Source organism: Pseudopipra pipra, chromosome 9, assembly GCF_036250125.1.
Source record: "Pseudopipra pipra isolate bDixPip1 chromosome 9, bDixPip1.hap1, whole genome shotgun sequence".
NCBI classification, from domain to species: Eukaryota; Metazoa; Chordata; class Aves; order Passeriformes; family Pipridae; genus Pseudopipra; species Pseudopipra pipra.
In genome coordinates this window covers 16,827,744-16,850,788 of record NC_087557.1, presented here as the reverse complement: position 1 = coordinate 16,850,788, position 23,045 = coordinate 16,827,744, and the positions used below count along the sequence as shown (strand labels likewise).

The window sequence follows — 23,045 nt, the reverse complement described above, 5'->3', positions numbered from 1 at the left end:
AACGATGTTAGGTGGAGGGAAATTAAACCAGTTATTTTTTCTTGATTTATTTCTCTGGAAAGTCCCTTCCCTGGAGAGACACAGGCCTGTGAAAATAACAGGATATACTCAGTAAATCTGTAATACCTGCTATGTAAGCCAACAGTTTCAAATTCCTGCTTTGCATTAGCTGAGCTCCCAGCAACTGCCTATAGCAAAAAAAGAGAAGCCAGTAAAATACTCTCTGTGACATGAAACAGGGAGTATTTCCCAGTTTATTTAGAACAACAAAAGTCTGGAACAGTACATTACACTGAACAAAATCTAAAAAAGGAAGATATCCCAAACTTTTTCCTATTTCCTGGTGTACATCCAGGAGAAGTAGACATAAGTGTACCCCATGATGTTTACCCTCCACAGCTTGGAGGGTAAACACTGGGTCATGGTTTGTGACAGGGAAACGTGTGCAGGGAAAGGGTCACAGTCTAACCTGAACTCCAAAGAAACTCAACCCATCTCAAGTGTTGACAACTACTTGAAATTCAGGATAGGTTTGTTAAAAGGTGCTTCAAAGCTTTCGAAGTGACCTTTTCTTGAGCAAATGTAGGTTCAGTTACAGTTTCCCATCAAAGTTGTGTGAATGTGTGGTAAGACATGAAACCAACTGAGAAAAGGCGCTATTCATTGACTTTTCCTGTGGCATTTGCTGAATGTTGTGAAAGCCATAGATCAAAGCAAAGCGCTCGGTGCGTGTCCTTAAATTAGATGTAATTAAATAAACAAGTGTTTGCATAAATCCCTGAAAAGCAAAACTGGCCAATTTAACCATGCAGTGATGTCTTAGCTTCTTCTTTTTAAAAATTTTTTAAATTAATCAAGGTGTTTTTTTCATTAATCAAGGTGTGTTGAATCACAAATTTGTTCCTCCTGATCATAATGCTGCTGTGTAAAGAGTCATCCAGGGAAAAAAGTATCAGCCAGATTCCCCATCTAAAAACCACTTTAGGGTTTTAAAACTAAAGTACCACAGGAAAACCCATACACTTGTGAAACCAAGGGAAGACCACTGGAGTGGATAGCTTGGAGTCTGGAAATGGGACTGTCCTACTCCTCATCACCAGCTGGGGCCCAGCTAAATACGTGGAGATGGAAAGTTGTTACTGCCATTACTGGCAGCCATCAAAGCTTGCTGGTGGTCTCTCTTGAATTCTTGCTGGACACATTAAATAGTTCCTGTCATCAGAAATGGTGCTACATGGTACACATTGGCAGTCTCCAGAGAGAGCTGCATGCAACTAAAGACTGGTTTTCCCTTTCAGCAATTGTCTTTTCTGGTCGAATTTTGAGGCATACAAGTGATGAAGAAAAACACTGCTGCCTTCTGAAGCACATGTGTTCTGGGCAAAGAGTGCTCAGAGCTTCCGTCCCATCACCTTTCCCCACTCCCTAAAACACTACAAAGTAAAACGTCAATCCAATTTACCGGAATGAAAAGAAAAACATTAAGAGAATAAATTGGGGAGGGAGGGAAAACTCTACAGTTAGGACCCTCTATCAAGACTGGCCTAGGCAGGGGCCTGGCCACTGCCGGGAAGAAGGACAGCAGTGCTGAGGACACGAGCCCTTCACAGGCAGTGCAGGACATCCCTGAGGAGGAGTTCGGGGCCGGGCTCCCCAGCCCGGCTGGCAGCGGCATCGGTGTCCCCTGCGACGGGGACGCCCATCGCACCGCCCCGTCCCCGGGGTCACGGCATCCCCCTGCGGGGAGAGGCTGCCCCATCCTGCAGCGCCCACCCCATCCCGTCCCATCCCACACAGTCCGGTCCTGCCCCGGGACCCCGTGCTGCCCACGGAGCTCGGCGGTGCCTGCGGGTTTGGGGAGCCGAGCCGGGTTGTCCCCCCGGGCCGCTCCCCCCGGGGCTGGGCCAGCGACAGGTGCGCGATGGAGAGGCGAGACCTCCCGGTGCCCGCGGAGGCACCGCAGGGCTTCCGGCGCGGACAAACAACAAGGACTCTCCTTTCTGCGGCCCCAGCAGGGGCCGACAAGGTGCCTCATCATTCCCGCTGGTGTGGGAACACCCAGGGAACAGCACACGGGCCCGCGGCCCCGGGAGCGGCACTTACCGGAGCCCTACGCACCGTCCCCACGAAACGGTCCTTTCTGTCATCCTTTCGGCCGCCGGGCAGGCGACGAGACGTCCGGGCTCGGTTCCTCCGAGCGGCGGGGCTGCGGCTGCCTCCCCTCCCCGGCTGCCCGTCCCGGGCAGGCGGCACGCAGGGACACCCGCTGTATGGGAATGCCGCAGCCAGGTTAATCACATCCCTCCTCTCCGCATCCCTCCTTTCTCACTGTCCCCCTCGCCCCATCCCCCTCCACTTTTCATGGGCTTTGGAGGGGTTTTTGCAAGCTTTCGCCTCTCCTTTGAATCCGCTTCTCCACCTTCCAGCCTTGAAGGCGACAAGAAAACCCCCAAACTTGTGTTGGGAACAATAATCTCATTTGCAAAGAAAAATCCCTGGAATGGGGATTCATTGTAACGCCTTTGGGCAGCAGACCCAACTTCTGAGCTATTTCAATAAAGAAGTGAACTGCAGTAGAACACCAGTTGGCTCCTCCAGCAAAGTTCTCCTAAATCATGATAGACAGATTGCGTGAAAAACAGGAATTCCAAAGAATTTCCTGCCCTGGGAACAGAAGTTAAGGCTATATTTAACAACATCTGAAGCTGTCAAGAATGCTTTGTGGTTGGATAACAGAGCAGAAAAATGTGAAAAATGCGGGCTACTGCTATACCAAATATGGAAATATTGTTACGTCTGGGGTCTAAATCCCATCTGGAAATACTTACAGCCAGGAAAAGAAAAGACGCCACAACAGAAGCTAAATCTCTCCTCCCCACCCCCAAATATTAAACTTCAACGAGGCAATACTATTCAAGGGCACCCAACTTGAGTGAGGGGCACTGAGGCCGGAGATACACAGGTTGACGGGGAGGGAGGATGTTCGCCGCGTGGCCATCCCGTTCCCGGTCTGGAAACCGGGCCTCTCGGTGCCGCTGGGCACAGCCAGGCTCCCGGGGTCTGCCGTACGGGGAAGGGTTGTGACTGTCCCTCGCACGGCAGCAGCGCCAGGGCCCGAGCCCCGGTGACCCCCGGGCAGTGTGATCTGGAGGGGCAGCGCCGCGGGCGCCCGGGGCGGGCAGGGCAGCTCCGCTGTCCCGTAGGTGTCCGGGCGCCGCCGGCACAGCCCCGAGGGCGAACAGCGCCTCCCGTTACCACCTTCGCGTCCGCGGGGACCCTCCGCGTCCGCGGGATGGGGAGCGGCCTCCGCGGCCCCCCGCGCTGTGTCCCGGCCGGTCGGGTCCAGGGGCGGAGGGACCCCCCGCGGCAGCGCCGCCGCCTTGGCCGCGGTGCCGGAGCCGGGGCGGGGCGGGGCGGCCGCGGCGCGCGCCAGCCACATTCCTGGGATGCCGCGAGCGCTGGACGCGGCCGCGGCCCGGAACGCGCGACGTCAGCGCCGCGGCGCACGCGGCGGCCCCGCGCCCCATATAAGGCGGCGGCGCCCGGAGCCGCCTCAGACCGCGCCGGCCGCGCTCCCGCTCCGCGCTCACACGGGCTCCGCTGCACCGGCGCTGGACATGGGCTCCGCGGGTACCCGCCCCGCTCTGGCGGCCGCTCTCCTCTGCCTGGCCCGCCTGGTAAGTGCCGCGGCTCTTCCTGCGGCCGGGGAGGGGGAGGCGGGTCGGGTGTCCCCGCTGCGCTGCCGGCGCTCACCGTGCGCTCCGCTCCGCTCCGCAGGCTCTGGGCTCGCCCTGCCCCGCCGTGTGCCAGTGCCCGGCGGCCGCGCCGCAGTGCGCCCCCGGCGTGGGGCTGGTGCCGGACGGCTGCGGCTGCTGCAAGGTCTGCGCCAAGCAGCTGAACGAGGACTGCAGCCGATCGCAGCCCTGCGACCACACCAAGGGGCTGGAGTGCAACTTCGGGGCCAGCCCCGCCGCCCTGAAGGGCATCTGCAGAGGTAAGCGGCGACCCCGCTCCCCCGGGACGGACCCCGCGTCCCGCACTGCCGGGATTCGGTAATTTCGAGCCCATGTATGGTTATGCTTTGTTGTCGGTAGCTTGGCAGAAAGGCACATGACTTCAGCAGTCTGGAATGCGATTCAGTATGTCTGGGCTCCGCTAAACGCACATAAGGAAAAGTGATTCCTGACTAAGTTATTGTTCTGGCCCCGCGTCCCCGGGGGGTTGTAGGGAGCTCCGCTGTACACTGAGTTTAACAGACCAGCAAATATCTGCGCTTAAACCAGCGATTCCCGCCGCTGATTCTCTTCTTTCCCTCCCTGTTGATCTCTGCAGCACAGTCCGAGGGAAGACCGTGTGAATATAACTCCAAAATCTACCAGAACGGGGAGAGCTTCCAGCCGAACTGTAAACACCAGTGTACGTGCATAGATGGAGCTGTGGGCTGCATCCCGCTCTGCCCGCAGGAGCTCTCTCTTCCCAACCTGGGCTGCCCCAGCCCCAGGCTGGTCAAAGTGCCCGGGCAGTGCTGCGAGGAGTGGGTCTGTGATGAAAGCAAGGATGCGCTGGAGGAGCTGGAAGGCTTCTTCAGCAAAGAGTTTGGTCCGGATGATTCTGAAGGCGAACTAACCAGGAACAACGAGCTAATTGCCATTGTGAAGGGAGGCCTGAAAATGTTACCTGGTGAGTGTGAGTTTATCTGCGTGACATTAAGGGGAGGAGGCGAGAGAGTGGCTATATGACTCCTTAGACCCCAATGGAAAGAAAGAAACACAGTGAGAGAATATATTTAGGCTAAGCCCTCCTTTTCTTTTCCAGTTTTTGGATCTGAGCCACAAAGCCGAGCTTTTGAGAATCCCAAATGCATTGTGCAAACAACTTCTTGGTCCCAGTGCTCAAAGACATGTGGAACTGGCATCTCCACAAGGGTGACCAATGACAATGCTGACTGCAAGCTCATCAAAGAGACCAGGATATGTGAAGTGAGGCCATGTGGCCAGCCTAGCTATGCCTCCCTAAAGGTAAATACAGACTCTTCTGGTGTTCCTTTTCTTTCTAAGCTGCTTCGGGTAGGGGGTAAAGGCTGGAGAAGAGTCTCCTGCTAATAATGTTATTGCCTTTACTTTACAGAAGGGAAAAAAATGTACCAAGACTAGGAAGTCCCCATCCCCAGTGAAGTTTACTTACGCCGGATGTTCCAGTGTGAAGAAGTACCGCCCCAAGTACTGTGGTTCCTGCGTGGATGGCAGGTGCTGTACACCCCAGCAGACCAGGACTGTCAAGGTCAGGTTCCGCTGCGACGATGGGGAAACCTTCACCAAGAGTGTCATGATGATCCAGTCCTGCCGATGCAACTACAACTGTCCACATGCAAATGAGGCTTATCCCTTCTACAGACTAGTCAATGACATCCATAAATTTAGGGACTAAGTTGTGTGGGGGGTGGGATGCAAAACAGAATTTTGAAGTAACCAGCCATGGAGAAAGGACCTCTGATGGAAATGGTGCCTTGCCCATTTGAGGGCAACATTGAGATGTTACAGGAGTGCACTGTGCAACTGGACACTAATGCAACAGAGATTTAAGCATACTTAAAGCTTCATAGTACTGGAGCAATTTTACTGCTTCTTTTTGGAGCACCTTATCTAATTATATACTGTTTTCTGTTTGTAAGTGATCAGATAAATGTTTCGTTCCGGTTATGAAAACTTTACTATTCTGTTCAATTTAACACTATGCTTCTCTCCATCCCTCCAATCTTCTCCCATCCTTTCCCAACCAAGTTGGAAGTTACATTCCTTCCTGAGGTGGGCACTTGTGGTGTGTTCACAATGGCAGCTATTATGTACCAACTGTAGTTTAATGGCAAACAGAAATCAGTTGTTTTAAAGCTGAGTATTTTATTTATCAACCTGTAGCTTTTGTTTTGTTTTTATTTTTTTCTTTTTTTTTTTTACCCCTTCCAGCCCCTGTAATACTGGAATAAGTTGTAAATGATTTTAATTTTATATTCAATGAATTAAAAGAATTTATTTATGGAATTAATCATTTAATAAAGAAATATTTACCTAACTACTCTTAGTAGAGCATTCTGACAGGCAACAGGCTTAACATACAGCAACTGCAAGAGGCTTCTTAGATACTGTGAAAGTTAAAACAAGCTCTACTGCAGATGCAGCAATGGACTAGAAAGCAGAGTCTAATTCTTTGGGTAAATGATGTTTTGAAGTGGTGTCCACAGTCTGCACCCCCACGCTCTAGAGAGTATATACAGAAAGAGCTTCTTGGCATTGAAAGCAAATCTTTGATAGACTGAAATGTTAATTAGACTGTCAGATTATTCAAACTGTCCTGGAATTTGCAACATAAGGTACTTCATTAGAATGCAGTGCATGCATGGTGATGTTGAACATTGGGCAAGTCTCCGCTTTTTGGTGGCTGCTTTTTGCAAATTAATACATTTCTGCAGCAGAAGAATGCTTCCTACAGTCTGCAGGAGGTAGTTTGCTTTCACTAAATTCAAATTAAATGAGCTTGAAGCAATGACTTTTGTTAATCCTAATAACCCAGTGATGAAAAGTAAACATACTGTTAACAGGAGAAGAATGTGAGGAATTTCAAGTACTTGTCCAATAGACTAAAAGGCAAAGCAGCCACTCTTTTCTCTTCCTCACTTCTCCTTCCCACTTTTTAAATACACAATTACACTTTACTCTGTGGGACACAGATGACATTTGGCTAACCGAGGGAGTTGTAAGAGAGCTCGCTGGCACGCGGCAAGAAAATGACATTTAAAAAACCTGAACTAGAGCAGGACCTCAGAAAGCAGCAAACATTTGTACTCTTCTGGTTAGCCTGAAGCTGTGCCACAGATAAGAGTGAAAGGAAACCTGCAACAGGGTATTTTTTTTCTTCTTGTGTGAGTATTTTTCTGGCAAAATATTCTCCCAGTCTTTAGTGAGAAAGATACTGCTCATAAAATACAGAGACTGATTTTGAGGTTTTAGAATTGTGAAGGGGTGTCATCCAGTGTCATTAGTTAAAAGCAGAATTGGTCAAGGGTCACCTTTTTATTAATTAGACAAATATCTCAATCAAATAAATAGCCAAATATCTCAGAAGCTCATCTCTGGCAGCTAATGCTTTGCCTGAGAAATTACAGCCCTCCCTCTGCTCAGTCAAGTTCTCTCCCGGAAGGCATTCAAAACTTGAGCTGTTTCGGAATTCACCACCTGGCCACCAGTCTCAGCTGTACCTAAACTTGTCTGTACAGTATTTGTTGACAGTGAAAGTGTAAAATGCAGGGAAGCACTTTTGTTTGGCTTCTACTTAGATCTGGCACTGAACACTTCACTACATTGGGTGCTCACTGAGAAACCATCAGGTTTACAAACTGGGTTATTAAATGGACAGAGGAAGAGGAATACACTGCTCCCAGACACCCAGCAGCTGCAGGCGCATTCCTCGCCATCCCCACTGTCACTTACACTCGAATGACATCCATCTTCACACCAACGTAAGTAACAGTTCCCCAAAAAATCACATTTGCCTGTAACTATACTGTACACATAGACCATACGCCTGTAACACACACACCATATACAAACAAAAGCAGCCCTTCCAACTCCTGCCTCAAGTGTGGCTCTAGCCTGGCCCTGGGTTTTACAACCTGCACTTTGGTTTTTCCATGTTTCCTCATGTAGAGGGGTGGTTCTGTAATCTGCTCACTATAAAAATATACTGTTGGGAGAATAAGGGCTGCAGGAGCAGATCACGTAAACATAAGTTAAATATACTAAGTGAAATTATTGTGATATAAAGAGAGGAAATGAATCCCACTAAAAAGAACTGCAAGTCTTCCAAAGCTGGGCTGTCACACTAATTCATCACCATCCATATAGTCTTCTCTTCTTTTTTTTGCATTTCACAATTACATGACAAAACTACTTTTACAACAGTGTCATTTTTTTGTGTCTTTGCACTTGCTTTGAAATCTTTATATCCTCTGTTGTTCTAGCAGAAAAAAAACCCCTAAATAGCAGGTGTGGAAATACAAAGGATAAAAGCACAGACACCATTAAGTGCATCAGCAGGGCTTTTAGGTAAGGTAATGAGCACAACTATAATCTTATTTCTTGTCAAAAACTAAAATATCAACACCTTTCTTCAAGAGGAATACTAGAAGATGAGGAGTTAGGAACATGATAAGTAATGTACAGGACAAGAAGCTGTACATTTGCAGCAAATTTCAGTGCCAGACCATCCAGCTATTCAAATCTTGAAAGTAAAGCCACCAGCACTCCTGTGTGGAGCCTCCTGGTGCCGGGTAGAGCCGAGAGAGTCCGGACACGCCAGGAGGGAGAGCAGCACTGTCCACTCCGCAGCAGCCCAGCTCCAGCCATCCCCCCTCTCCCTTCTGTCTGCCCCGGGTCCTTCGGCTGCTCCTTTCCCAGCCGCTGGGACTGTCAGCGCCGCACCGGGCATGGGGCACTCGGCCGAAATCAGGTGCTGCCGCCACAAGGAGCGTTTGTCACACTACAGGTTTAGGATCGAAGGAATGTTTAGCCTTGTATTCCACGCACTTACTTACAAGGGTTTGATGCTGGTAACTCCTATAACATCAGGGTTACACATAAAATCTTCCCTACTAATAAAGGCAACCCAGTGAAGACAAAGTTTCAGCCTCCTTAAGTGCTCCATGACAGGAAACAAAACAAAAGCTGGAATACACAGACACCAGACTTCCATGACTACATTAAATCCTCTCGTGGGATGCTGCCAGCTCCCTCTCCTGAAGCAGCAGCAGGTGAAGGAAGAGCTGACATCGTACTGACAGTGGGACGACTGAGCTACTACTGAACCCTTGCTGAGCTGTGAGAATCTCTGTACTCCACACATCAACTCCCACAGAGCCCACGGCAGAGCAGCCCCACTGGGCTGCCGGACCCTCTAGGGGACACCGGCTGGGAACAGCCACATCTCCCCGCTACAGGTGGGCAGCCAGTGGGCTATGCAGGAAAAGGCAGAGACACTGTGGATCAGCGGGATTGCTGCAGCAGGATTTCCAGTCCACTGAAAGTGTATGAGTCCCTCAGAGATCTTGAGGATTGAAACAAAAGAGTTCGCAGTGGGCAGTCATTCAGGGTTGGAAGTCAAACCTACGCACCTACACAGAAGCAGTTAAATGTGTCACAGCAGAGTCTTGCTCTTGCCAGATGTTTGCCCTTCTGAGCTGATCCTGCAGAAATCCATGTGCACAATTTAGTTTACTTGTGTAATCGGCGGAACTATTTCCACACAGGGCTCCGAGTGCTCAACACACCGCAAGGAAAGACTGTGTTGTTCTACCAGCTGCTCTGTCTCAAGCCAGTTTTTTTCATGTAGACATGTTCCTGTTTTCACCTTCACAGTTTTTTTCTCCATGTTACATAGCCACAAATAAAACAGCACATAGAAACACGGAGGTGTCACAGTGAAAGCAGTAACATACAACTAGCTTTGAAGATACCTATTAAATGCATTTCAACTCATGAACAACTGAACTGCATTGAACTGCAGTGAGAGTTGGTGTCTAGAAAATATAAATCCTGTAAAAAAAGACTCCAACCAACAAAATGACACAATAAGCATATGTCTATTATCCTATAAAGACCAAACACTAAGAAATTGAATGCTATGATTTTTCCTCCACATATAAACTACAGAGCTATGACTTCTGTGTACACCATTTATATTGGAGAAGATCCTGAAAGACCCCAAGGCACCGTCACATAAGCAACTTCATCTGTCTTGAAGTACAATCACTTACAGGATGGAATGTAGCAACCGTCCAGGAGGAAAAGATTACACATTATTTTGTAGGTTTTCATTCACTAGATAGAAAAAATTCAAAGGTAGGGTACACAGATTTGCCCAGATGGGAATCCAACTGGGACATGAATGTTAACAACTTCACCTCAGCAGTGTAGCTCAGCACACTGCCCAGTGTATCAGCCAAGTCAAATACACCAGTTTCTCTGAAGCTACTTATTTCCTTCAGCATCTCAAACTAAACAGGTTAGATCCTAATTAGTTAATTAACTAATTAATGACAAAACTAATTAATCATTAGCTAATTAATGGACAAAATCAGACATCAAGATGTCATGGCTGTAAAATCAGCAAGTTTATTAACAAGAACTTGAAAGAGGAAAATATATTTTTCTCTACAGAAGTAGATACTTGTGCTGTAGTGGAATATTCCCACTAAAACCAATATGAACGCCCAAGCACAGCTGAAAATAGAGGCTCGGAAAAAAGGTCAACAAAGAGATATCACTCAAACTTTAGATCACAGAATCATAGAATATGCTGAGTTGGAAGGGACCCATCAGGACCATTGAATTCAACTCCTGCCCTGTGCAGGACACCCTAAAAATCACACCATGTGCCTGAGAGTAATGTCCAAACACTTCTTAAACCCCAGACAGGCTTGGTGCTGTGACCACTTCCCTGGGGAGACTGTTCCAGTACTCAACCACCCTCTGGGTGAAAAATCCTTTTCCTAATATCCAACCTAACCCTCCCCTGACACAGCACCATGCAGTTTCCTTGAGTCCTGTCTCAGGTCATGAGAGTGAAGAGATCAGTGCCTGCCCCTCTGCTTTACCTTTTGAGGATGATGGAGACCGCAATGAGATCTCCCCTGTTTCCTCTTCTCCAGGCTGCACAGACCAAATGACCTCAGCCACACTTGATATGGCTTCCCCTCCAAAACCTTCCCCATCCCTGTGGCCCTCCTTTGGATGCTCTCTAATAGCTTAATGTCTTTTTTAAATTGTGGTGCCCAAAACTGCACACAGGACTTAAGGTGAGGCCGCTCCAGTGCAGAGCAGAGCAGGACAATCACTTCCCTTGACCAGCTGGGGATGCTGTGCCTGATGTCCCCTGGGACACAGTTGGCCCTCCTGGCTGAGTGGAAGTGACGGGGACTTCTTGGCAAGTCCATTCTTTTTCATTAATATCTATACCTCAACTTAATTTTTACCTCACTTGAGCACAGTTCTACTCCCTATTGGAACTCTTGGCAAAACAGACAAATTCTGGAGCTACAATACAGTTCCAGTAGAGAACCTGGAAGCAAGGAGTGGAAAGGCAACAGCAGCTTTCATAGTTGTTTCTTCCTCCTTGTTGAGGCAGAACAAGGATGATCGGAAGAAAGTGGCAATGTGATTTTAAAAACACTTTTGCTTTTCCACCAGCTGGAACGATGCAGGAACTAGCCAGCTCCCAGTGTGGTCATTTATTCTCTAAAAGACTCCCTCTCTCCCTTCTCATTTTTATCCCTCCTTCTTTGGCAGATTATTTTAAACTCGTTCTGATTTGTCATGCAACCACACGAACAGCTGTACTGATGCAGCTGATGCAAAAAGCCGCATGCAAATGGATTAGATAAATACAAGGACTCCTGTGCCAGTTAAAAAACCCATAAATTAAATCCACTGTTTCTATCACTAGTTCACAAAGACTTCTCCTTGCCCCAAAGGTAGGCAAGGCTCTAGTGGCTTCCCCTATTTTATCACTCTTGATTTCCCCTGTCAAAAAGCCTACTATATTAAGATAGCCTTGAAGTGCTTTTCTCAGGAGAAGTTAGCAGTGGTGAAATCAGGACAAGCCAGGGTAACTTTGCTTCCAAAGCAACAACAGAAAAGCTACAATGCACAGGGCCATTGAGGGAAAGAAGTTCTCACAATAAAAGCATCATTAGAGCTAAGTCACTGTACCATGGGTCACTGAGACCCACTGGGGCACAGTGGGAAGATATTTCTATTATCAAATAACAGACAGACAGACAGCAAAACAACGGTCCCTGTTTTTTCCTGCTTTTACATGTCATCTGCAATTTCCCTTTCAGTTTCAGTATTTATTTTGAGTTGTTTTTGCTGCCATTTCTTGTCTTGCATACATGTGACCTCTTTCCATTTCACCACAGACTCCCAGCAAATAAAACCATATGCACTGCCATAGCAACATTTTAACACAAACACAGGGTAATCTTTGTTCACTGAAGTACACAGTACAGTTTTTTTTCCTCTTATTAACAGAACCTGCATCTGCATACAGTTTAACTGAATGTCATAGCAACGACATAAACACAAATTCAAGATATTTTTTCCTTCGGAGAGAGGAAGAATAAATGTTTTCAGGAAAAGAGCGTGGGACTTAAGAAAGCAGAATGAAAAGTCTGTGACCAAATAGGGCCTGAACTTACTTCATCACAGCTGTATATTTACCCCTGGAAAGTCTCCTATTGCACAGTATTATACATTCTCAGCTCCTATAGATGTCAATAGAGAACAGCCATATCTGGAGGGCAAAGACTGATGATACAACACATAGCTGGGACTTGCTATCAGCACTACCATGAACTTAGAAATCTATGTACTGTTTTAGAATACAGTGCATGTTCTGCACTGTAAACAGTTTTACCCCTAATGCAGAGAAAAACTGCACTGTTGACTGGAGTAACAAAAGCTGGTCCTGCCTGCCTCTAAGGACTGCTGCCAGCCACACATTCGGTGGCATGGCCCTCTTTTCCTCTATGGATCAACAATTCCTAATGCCAAGATAAATGCAGTAAAACTTAGAATTCAGATGCATTCATTCAAAACTTTGCTGTTACACTGACAGGGGGTAGAACGTTGTTTATCCATGACAACTCAATAACTTATGCCTCATACCCCAGGAAGTTATACAAAAAAGGAAAACAACCAAGTTCCCTCCTATGGCTGACTCAGTCCTACCTCCCAGCTATTGCTGTGTGCTTAGCTATGCTCTATTTTTGTCCTTTAAGGTTTGTGAAAGGGATGACTTCATTAAGCTTTTGATTTTTTTAAGTAGTGTGTTCATTCAAGACAAGAGCCTTTACTCTTTGGAAGCTGATGGTCCTTCAGCTCAAGCATGCTGGGTTCAGAGTTTGAAACTTGAAAAGTCTAAACATTAAAAGAAATGCTGTAACAACCTACACACAAACAGCTTGTTCCTTCTGTGACAAGTACTTTACAGAGGAAAATAAATGAGTAAGCATAGTAGGCATAAAATCAAACACTCAACGCAAGCTGGTGTTGAATGATGCAGATTAAAACAACATCACACAGTTTTCATTCACAGACATGATCTGTTCTGAATCAAGGCAGAGTCCTGTAGGGATCCTTCTTTGATTACAATAGTATGTTTTCAAAACGGACAGAACTGAAGTCTTCCAGACAGCCTTGGCTCCATGCATTAAATTTCTAGTGCTTGACCAGAAATTTAAAAATACAGAAGATGCTTTTTCTCTCTTCAGCTTATTACAAGGTGCTTGTTCCATGTTAAGTCACTCAGAAAGAAATTAAAAACTTTCCTAAATGCCTATGAAAGTGTTAAAAAACATCTGCCTAGCCAAAGGGTGCAAAAACCTTGATTTAATCAGTAACATTATTATTATTATGAACTAACCACTGTTGAAGTTCCTACAACAGTGCTGTTGCTGTGTTTTTTGATTCCTCATTATAAAGAAAAATTGAAAAAGCTTAGGAAAACTGAATAAAATATTTGAATTGCATCTGGGTTTGTATTTGATGAATCATCACTGTTCAAACTAGTGTAACTGTAAAAATAGGTAAGTAGTAACCTAGGAATGAATGGCAAATGTTACTAAGGCTCTCGATTTGATTGAACTCTGAAAGATGATTCTTAGCTCTGTCTGGGAAGTTTCAGTTCTAGTAACCACCACAGGAATGTTCCTTAATCATTTTTAAAGCCTTCTTTAAGGTAGAGAAGGAGCTAAATCTGAAGGATAGATTTAACAACATCTTCATTTAAAAATGAATTAAACTGTGTTTTGACTCATAAGGAAGCTTAAACTAGATTTATATAAGAAAAAAACCCCAGAGGCAAAACCCTTTCGTACAATTCATGAAAACCCCCAAGAGCACAGGAAAGTAATGGGAATTACAAATCTGCGTTCCTCAGCCAAAGACTAATCACACGCACATGCAGATCAACACTAACATTTGCAGCACTCTCCTTACTGTGCTATGAATCCAGCAGAAATGCCATGCCTTTACTCCAGATGAAACATTTTCTAGCAAATGAACTGTGGCAGTTTCGCTGTTCTGCTCTTTTATTGGTATTACTATGAATGAGTTCAAGACTGGTTTAAAGTAATTCGTGGCTACCAAGTCAGTGTGCAGCAATCACTGATTAGGAAAAGCTTATTCACTTTCACTCAACTGAAAAAATATGAAAGCAGCACCTATAGCTAGGAATTCTAGTCCTTTATAAAGGGTTAAAAAAACAAACATTGAAACAAGAGGTGGGCAGAGGACCAACAATGAGTAAAAAGGAAAACAGAGCACAGGTGGCTACTGCCAGGCAAGAAGAAAAACTTCCCTGTTTTACCAGGGTTTGCAAAACACACAAGGAAAGGACACGTGACACCACTGAGAGAGAAAGTAGTATGTGACTGCAAAGGTCTGACAGTCTGTCCAAACTTAGTAGTGAGATGTCATGGTGAGATGTCATGGTGAACAAAAGGAAAAACCCCCAAATTTCTAAAACTTTGAACATTCCCGAAATCCTCTCCATGCAGCAGCATGACTGGTGAGGACCTAGCATCCTGGGCCCTGAAGCCTAGACAGAGCCTGGAAGCCTCAGCCCTCCCCTGTATTGCTCCCACAGCCTCCTGTTACCTCCACAAGTTCCTTCGCTACTTTCTGCTGTATTTCTACCTACTATGTCAGCACTGGCAGGAAGAACGCTTACAACTGAAATATCATCTTCATGGCAATTGAACATGCACCCAGGACACCAACTTTTGTCACAGATGGTGCCAGTCTCAAGCAGGAGACAGAGACTGGAGTAATAATACAGGCAGCAACAACCTCATAGAGCTGTTCAGAGAGGGATCGTATCCTGAAGACTTTACACTGACCTGGCTAGACCCTTGCACACTAACTCCAACACTGATGCTGAGTCATGACAATGCCCTGGTGCAAGTGGGTACGGGGGCTCACTTGTCCTGCATCACTTGCAACAGACCCCACAGGCAGGGGGGACTTGGATGCAGGGATACGTGGTCTGTGATCTAGAAATCTTCCCAGAAGTTAACCACAAACTTCTATTGTCAGCAGATGATAAAGTACAGGATTTTTTTTTCCTTTACAATTTATTTGTTTTAAAGTAGATAAATGGAGTTGATATGTCAGTAAGTATTTACAATACCTAACTTCAGTAGGTATACTAGGAACATGAGATGCAGAACACAAACATTCTTTAGAAGTGCAGTATATTTGCATCAGTGCCACTCTCTGCATCCAATTCTGTTGATTTTAAACCCCACGCTAATGTAGAAGATCCGGGTAGAAGAATAAACATACAGCAACAAGCCACCCTGAAAACACCTGTCCATTAACATATTAAACAAGAATGCAACTAAGTAAGACAAAAAAAGTATTGCACCAAAGCACCCGAAATGTCACCATAAAAGACTAAAGTCAAAAGTAACAAAAGACCCTTTTCAGGGTCTATGTCTAATGAAACATCAATTTCATTAGAATTAGATTTCATTTTTCTTCAGTAAGTTCAAGCATTAAGACCCAAATCCACATAAAATACAAATACGTGGTCAGATATTTAAACCTGGAAGTCAGACACTGAGCTTGATAGAGGAAAATGAAAAAAATGAAAAACAATGGTGCAATTGAAGGCTGCAATTAAATAAGAATATGATTTTTTTTCAGCAGTTCCCCATCTCTTTATTTACATCCCTAAATATGCATTACTAAATCCAAAAATAGGCAGGCACTTTAGCGAAGAAAGTTAAACCAAACCTCTAGGAATTCAGTTGTATAAAAAAATCATTTAATTAAATAATTAAAAACCCAAAAAGCTCATTCCACCCTCTCCTCTCAAAGCACCGTCATGAACTGTCCCGAATTTCCCCTTCCTCCACAGATGAAACAGATGAACTTTCACTGTCCGAGTTCTCTACAGGTTCACTGCCATCTGAGGATATAGAACACAAAAACCAAACAAGCAATTAGTTTCAGTAATGTTGTTGGTTCATCAAACAGAAGCAGTTTCCTATTTTCTTTTCCTTTCAATCACACTTTTCTTGAGGACAGCTATTTCATAAGACATAACCAGTCTCACAACATGGGATAAAGCCCTGGGTATGATCTTGTTGAAGGAGAAAGCAGGCAATGTTGAGAATTTATTTTAGTTTTTAAATCTTGGTCTTTCGGTCAAGTAGAAAAGCACAAAACTCTTCCCCCACTGAGAATTGTAAGTCACTCGCTTGGTTTGCTTTAAATGTTGTTTTCGAGTTGCTACATACACGTATCGCAACTGTAACGCATTATAAGTCATTTACACTTTTACTGGCATTTCAATTAACATGGGGAACTACTAAGAAATTCAAACCAGAAAATTAAAATGATGTACCTATGTGCTTCTTCCACATGTTCCAGCATCCCAAAGATGGTGATAAACTATGTGAATCCATAGCTAAGGCTGATGAGGTTCAAGCTGCACAACAACTTGTGCTTTAGGGCATGGCTATTGTGCTCTGCTGAGATCATACAGCGAAGCACTCATTTCCAAAACTGGTCTTCAGCCTCACACCCCATGAATCCTTCTTTAACAAGCACTGACCCTGGTCACCTTGTAGTGAGGTCACCAAATGCCACTGGTTGGTGACACTCAAGCAGCACAAAAATAAACTATAGCAAAGCAGGCCCATGATTCGCACTCTGCTCTCTGCTCTCATTGTTATTTTCAGTATTTGATCTGACTATGAATTTAAAGACCTGTTTGAGCATTTAGTGTCAGATGCTTCATTATGAGAAAGGGAGCTGATGAAGTATAGTTACTGTCTTGTCAAGATAAGTTCTACAGCTGGCAAACATGGATAATACATAGGACACAGTGTGCACCTGTACAGTTTCCAAGGAATTTGTTCAAGAAAATAGAGGCATTTCACCCAGAAACATCAGAGGTCACATTTTGTCTACATTAAATCTAGTGTATAATCAATTAACATTTATATGCCAGATATGTACTGAGCAATGCAAAAAGTAAGGATTGTTTTTGCCCCTAAGTCCTGTGAAAGCTTCTATAATCCCCTACTATCTTCAGCCATGACTGACCTTGTATGCTGAAATCAGAGCACCTGTAGGTTTTGCTATTAAGCAAGTCAAGCATCAAAACATCACATAAAAGAATGTGGCAATCTTCTGACTCACAGCAAAGCTCAACAGACAAATTTTAGCTTTATTTTTGTCTGTTACAATAAGTTTTATTTAACAGGAATTATGGACTGTCTTCACTCAAAAGAACATATTTGTATGGTGCTGATAGCATTGCCTATAAATTAAGATTGCCCATTTCCACCATAAAACTGTCTGCAGTTTACTTATAATTAAAAATTTAAACTCCGGATTTTTCAGTGGCAGTTTCTGTTCTCAATCCTTATTTTCCTTATTTACTTGAAAGTTTCAGCCAAAATACATCAGCCATTTCTGAAAAAAAGGAGAGGAAAAAGTCTTCATGTTCATTAAATTTTAGCAGCTTCTCTTTGAAGGTGTCCAGCTCTAGCTCTCCCCCAGTCTTTGGGGGTTACTACTTGAATCACAGGTAGAATGGTGATCTTTCCCCAACGTGTGCCTGTTGCTATAAAAACTTGCCTCTGTTCTTCCCGAGGAAGGGGGTAGATCTGAGACTGCTCAGTAAAGAAACAATATTTTAGCAATTAAAATTCCCACATGACTTTGTTCCTTGTTCCAGCCTGGGTCCCTTGCCAGGAGAGTCAGAAGGGTTATGGTAGCTGAGCCCTCATACTGCAGCAGACACCCTGCCAGACATCCACTCATCAATGTGGCAGCTGTTTGCCTGGAATGCAAAGGGAGGTCAGCCGGACAGGCGCTCTGAGCGAGACAAGTGTCCCTCCAGGGGCACAAGTAAGGCAGAAAGGAAAGGCAGTATTGGTAGAAATAGGATAAGCAAGAGCAGGATGGATGGCTTAGGAGGAGCATGCAACTGATATAAAAAGCCATACATGGCAAAGAAACTGGACTGCAGGAAGCACAGAAGATGCTGTAGCAGAAAGGTCACTTCTTGGGAGATGGGAAGGGGCTAGAATACCTCTCTGATTACAACAGACTTCTCCCTGGACAGTCTGGAGATGAACTCAAGATTTGCACTCTTAGCAATTATCTGTGAATGCAACTGCTAAAGCAAAATGAAAACTGGTTTTTTTCCTCCTATATTCTGTAAGCATGACACAGAACAGAAGAGTACACTGATTGTGACACACTTCAACAAAAGTGGTATTTTGTCTTCAGACAGAATAATAGCAACAAAAAAGCCCTCCTAGTTTTATATTCATGTTCTGAACACAGTTTTTCTGAAAGAATCTGAAGTTAGTGTCACAGGCTTCCACTCTTAATAGAAAAAATTCCAAGAGCACAGGATCCAAAACAAACTCAAGGCTGAGTTTGTCATCCTAACTGAGAAGATGACAAAAATAAGTTATGATAAAAGTTGCAAAAATCATGATATTTTTGCCATAATTTTTGCTGTGTTATACCCAAGACACCTCAATAGAGAGCTATTAAATTCTTTTTTATGGAATATATAGAAACAGTTAAAACAACAATGAAAAACAAAAGAAAACTAATAGTTCTCAAAATCTGAAATAGCTGTCAGTGTTCCTAGAATACCAGCTTCAGGGATGACTGCTAACCCAATGATCCCTGCAGCAGAGGAAGCTTACTGTCCTTAAGATACACACTTGCCCTGCCCTGTGACAGAGCTTTCCCCAGCTATTACTGTCTCTCTCTTCCCCTTCTCTGCCTTTTACAGAATCAGCTAGGTGCTGCTGCAGCATGACCTCAAAATACAGTTGTTCAATCAACACTTTACTTGAATCTATACCCTTAAAAGGACAACCTCCCTATTAGCTCAGGAGACAATGACAACAACCCTATTCAGATTAAGTATATGAGTCAATCAATTGTAATTCCCTCCTGATCTCAAAATCATAAGGGTAGGGCTGACTAATGAAAAGCAAGGGATCTATATCAAGAAATAATGGATAAATACAAAAATACCTAGTTTCATGTACTCCAGTGTTTGTTTGTGCACTCCCAGGGTATCAGTAGACCCAGTCATGTAGACAACACTCCTACCTTATCCCCTGGCACACCGTCTCACTCTCAGAAGCCCTTGCAGTGCACAGCCCAATGAATTTTTACACGCCATATCTTTGAGAGCAGGTTGCCCTCACTTAGTGGATCACTCAGTGTAATCTAGCCAGAACAGCCAAGATCCATGGAAGCTCAGTATCACTGGTACAATATTCTCAGTCACATATTTATTCAGTTAAATCATACAGATACAGAGCCACGATTGAGCTGCCACAGGGAAACAGTAATTGCAAATATATCTCAAAGCTTTTCCTCAAAAACTTGTAAAAATTACAGGCTGGCTCACTACTGAAAAGTATGGAATTTGACAGCTAAGGTGACCAGGTGGGGGACTAGGAGACAAGAGAACTGATTCCCTATTTCAGCAGCTGCAGAAAGAAGCCTTTATACTGGGGAGAACAATGGAAATTCACTTAAAAATTAAAATACAAATTCTTGCTAGACCTGGAATCTCTTTCAAGTTAACTCCAAGATGAAAGTTTTCCCTCAAGTAAATTTCAAAAGATAACACTGTGCTTTTAACCCACCCCAAAACCTACTTTTCCATTATGATTCCTAATAAATATCCCACAATTCAGAATTATTTGTCCAAAGTTAGGAACTATGCCAGGATGCAAGATTACCAGGCTTACTTGAAACTCATCTTCCCCAGACAGCCTGACTTTGCTACATAAAAAAATTAGCACAAGTCTGAAGAGTTGTTTTACTTTAAAGGCTATAAATATTTTTTTAGAAAAAGAATAAAGTACCAGTAAAAAAAGTTAGAAAAACACATACAACACAGCTAATGGATGTAGGTCATCAGTCAGTATTTTTAAGACAAAGCATTCATAATAGCTTTTTTATAGCAATTGTTTTGATTCAGAGTGAAATATAAAACATACTGCCCATTTCTGACATTATTAATAGGTATACCCTTAATTACTGTTTCTGTAAGTAAAATATCTAAGTATAGCATAACAGGAAATATATATATGCTCACCTTTGCCAAGAACCACCATGTCATTCTTCAGTGTTTTCAAGACCACAAATAATGTTGGATACTCAATTATTACTTTGCCTTTCAAATTGTCTAAGAGGCTTCTACTGGCATCCAGTTCATTGTACCTTAAAAATAACAGGAAGTTTATTTTGGATTTTAATACTAGCAAGGACATAACATACATTTTCTGGGAAAAGAAAATATCAAAAAGCTCTCTGAGCACAATTATTTCCTCAAACTGTAATATTTTCTCCCAACACTCTAACTGGAAAACTGGATGTGAGATTTTAGGGAAAGGAAGGGTATTTCAAAGGCCTCTGAAGGTGGGACCCTGTTGCCTTCACTTCCTATAAGAGCAGCATCCAAAGGATGCTCTTATATTATCACACTGCAATTCGAGTTATGCAATTCTTTCTGCAATCAGCATTATTAAATTACCACTAAGCTATTTTATCAGCCAAAGGCAAATTAAGTCCAAAACCAAATATACTGCAGGCAGTACGTGTAGTATTGCCCATGGCTGCTGTATCTCCTCTGATCATTAGAATACTATGCAGTTGTATTTTCTTTTGCCAAAACCAACACTGGATGGTGAAGGATTCATACACTTAATGATTTACAGTAATGTGTGATTAAGAGCAATACATCAGGAGTCAGCACACAACTAGAATACTGAGGGTAAAACAGGATTTGAGTTCTTGGGATTTAAGGGAGACTTAGTTTGAGCAAAAATTCTCTCATATTCAACTTCAAATCATCATGAAAATATTTGGTTTCATGTTTCACTCAAGCCAAAGTAATTATGACCTCTTCTTACTGAAACCCTTTAAAAAGGATAACAGTATATTATATATCTTATTGAATGAATGCATTCATAACTTGTGTATTAACATACATGAAAAGAAACATATTTACTGCTTTATTTACAGTACCTTAAATGCAAAGTATGGCAATACCTTTCCTTTGGCAAGGACCTCAACACATTCTTTTATGGTTAAGCAAACATTTACCACCAAGAGGCTAAAGTAATTCACATGCCACAATACACTTTCCATTATCTCATATTTTAGACAAAACATCTTTAGCGTCCAGCTTGGCATAAGATAAAACATTTGTACTTAAAACTATTTTATGATAGTAAATTACTGAAGTGTTAGATCACTGAGTCAGAGCTTTATCTTTATTGTTTTTAAAGTAAATTTTATTGGTTGACAGTGACAGAGAAAACATCTAAATTCTTAGTGCATAATGTGGGCTGTCAACTTCAGGAAGAATATAACAAAGGAGCTTAATGCTTCTCTTATTTAAACTTGGCTGTTGCTGTCTGTGCTATCCAAGACTTCAGTCTACCACATTCCCTACTTCAAACACAAGTGCAAGTTGAGGTTTTCTGCTAATCCACCTGCCAGCCGCTTCCTGGACTGTGCTTAAGAGATCTCAAAACAAAACTAGTATTTGTCACATCAATTCCAAAGTCTAATTAAGGACAGCTCCTGAGCAAGACTGATTTTTCAGGTTATCTCTGAACACCTTGTCATGATAAAAATCTTCCTGATTTTATCCCAGGACTAGAACAAGGTCATACATCAGAGGGTGAACAACAGAGACTTATGGGTAAAAGAAGACTGCCCTGTAAGGTTCTCTTTTCAATTTTTACTTATGAAAAGGCTACACCGGTTTGGAGAAACACAAAATGGCATTTTTACAAGTCTTATAACTTCCTGTAATGATTATTCACCAGGATGAGCTGAGGATGTAGGATAACACTGGAATGGCAGGTCCTTTCCTGTATGTGCAGCAAATTGGTCTCACCACAGGCAGAGCTGCAACGAGCAGCAGAATCCACAATGAGCTGCAATGTTCTTCAGGCCCTTCCTTCACAGTACATTTCAAGTGACGATCCAGTAAAATTAATAACCAGCATAAGTTTATCCTTTCACTTGGACTCTTCCATGCTCCAGGACCAGCTGCAGGAACCAATTTAACTGAAGCTGTCATCCTAAACAAGCTCCTTCAGCCCTTCATGCCAGGATGGACTTGGGATAAGCCTGGCTCCAAACTAACAGACCATGCCAACACAACCATGGCCTTAATACCCAATTTCACATCTTTCTTTTAAACCCTCCCCCTGCTTTCTCTTTTCTCCCACTGCCCAGTTCATGCAGATTGTCTGCACTATGGCTTCCTGATCCCTGTACTCAGTGACATTTCTCTTTGCACCTTCTCTCTCAATCTTCTTTCCTCCCTGGTATTTACTTTCCACATATTTCTCTCTCCCTTCCATACCTTCCCTCAGCCTTCCTGAACAACACCCACCATCTAATGATACACTTTCCTGATTATTTTCTTGCCCTAAGCAAGGCTTTATGCCCATGTCGCGAAGCAATAAAGAGGCCTGGATTTCTTTTTAATAAGAAACGACTCCCTTTATAGGGACCACAAAGAGATGATCTTAGCAGACAACAGCTTTTGATTTTAGCTGGAATGAAAGAGTAATAACTTCTTTTTGAAGGACAAAAATTAAATAGAAATTGCCTGCCAGTAGGCAGTTTAAAAGCCTACAAAAATTGTGATAATTGAGAAAATTTAGCAAGATTCAGCAATCCTACATCAGTTCCCATATAAACTGCTCTATTTGCTCTATGAACAGCTTTGTTACCTTTCAGAAAATACTAAAATTAATGTGGGTCTGCACTTCTGATAGCATCTATGAGTTTCTGCAAAGGCTAGCTTCACTATCTATAGTTATTCCACCACCTTCCAGGAATTCAACAATTTAGTCTCATAATCTGTCTCCCACAGGCAGGAATGCCGCATTAGGTCACTGCATCACAACAAGT

At 43.7% G+C, this 23,045-nt stretch overlaps 3 protein-coding genes across 4 annotated transcripts in view; 1 reads left to right on the top strand and 2 right to left on the bottom strand.

Moving 5' to 3' along the window:
* Window positions 1-22: 22 nt before the first annotated feature.
* LOC135418944 (sterile alpha motif domain-containing protein 1-like) lies at window positions 23-3,870 on the bottom strand. Of its 2 annotated transcripts, none has more exons than XM_064664828.1 (3): window positions 2,929-3,870; window positions 2,104-2,266; window positions 23-1,425 (listed from the first exon to the last, which is right to left on the bottom strand). In XM_064664828.1, the coding sequence occupies exons 1-3, from the start codon at window positions 3,437-3,439 to the stop codon at window positions 1,392-1,394; spliced, it is 708 nt and encodes a 235-aa protein (XP_064520898.1). In that variant the 5' UTR covers window positions 3,440-3,870; the 3' UTR covers window positions 23-1,391. The 2 variants fall into 2 exon arrangements, with proteins under 2 accessions (XP_064520898.1, XP_064520897.1); XM_064664827.1 differs by having other exon boundaries at window positions 23-86.
* Window positions 3,536-6,069, top strand: CCN1 (cellular communication network factor 1). The gene is made up of 5 exons (XM_064664822.1): window positions 3,536-3,677; window positions 3,778-3,994; window positions 4,333-4,680; window positions 4,816-5,018; window positions 5,128-6,069. Exons 1-5 carry the CDS (start codon window positions 3,618-3,620, stop codon window positions 5,425-5,427), a joined length of 1,128 nt encoding a protein of 375 aa, XP_064520892.1. The 5' UTR covers window positions 3,536-3,617; the 3' UTR covers window positions 5,428-6,069.
* A 4,074-nt stretch (window positions 6,070-10,143) lies between these two features.
* The window catches only part of ZNHIT6 (zinc finger HIT-type containing 6), a 37,573-nt gene continuing 24,671 nt past the window's right edge, over window positions 10,144-23,045 (bottom strand). The window contains exons 9-10 of the mRNA XM_064664829.1: window positions 20,206-20,330; window positions 10,144-16,023 (exon numbers count right to left, since the gene is read on the bottom strand). Coding sequence (XP_064520899.1) covers window positions 15,938-16,023; window positions 20,206-20,330 — 211 coding nt within the window. The 3' untranslated portion in view covers window positions 10,144-15,937. The remainder of the gene's footprint in view (window positions 16,024-20,205; window positions 20,331-23,045) is intronic.

What these genes read in the sequence shown, in the direction of transcription:
- LOC135418944 (XM_064664827.1), bottom strand. Translation starts at nt 3,439, where the DNA reads ATGTGGCTGGCGCGCGCCGCGGCCGCCCCGCCCCGCCCCGGCTCCGGC. An exon ending in CCTCAGTGCCCCTCACTCAA is followed by an intron (nt 2,267 to 2,928) that starts GTTGGGTGCCCT and finishes ATTCCCATACAG; the next exon opens with CGGGTGTCCCTGCGTGCCGC. An exon ending in GGACGGTGCGTAGGGCTCCG is followed by an intron (nt 87 to 2,103) that starts GTAAGTGCCGCT and finishes TTATTTTCACAG; the next exon opens with GCCTGTGTCTCTCCAGGGAA.
- CCN1 (XM_064664822.1), top strand. Translation starts at nt 3,618, where the DNA reads ATGGGCTCCGCGGGTACCCGCCCCGCTCTGGCGGCCGCTCTCCTCTGC. An exon ending in AGGCCTGAAAATGTTACCTG is followed by an intron (nt 4,681 to 4,815) that starts GTGAGTGTGAGT and finishes TTTCTTTTCCAG; the next exon opens with TTTTTGGATCTGAGCCACAA. An exon ending in CTAGCTATGCCTCCCTAAAG is followed by an intron (nt 5,019 to 5,127) that starts GTAAATACAGAC and finishes TTTACTTTACAG; the next exon opens with AAGGGAAAAAAATGTACCAA.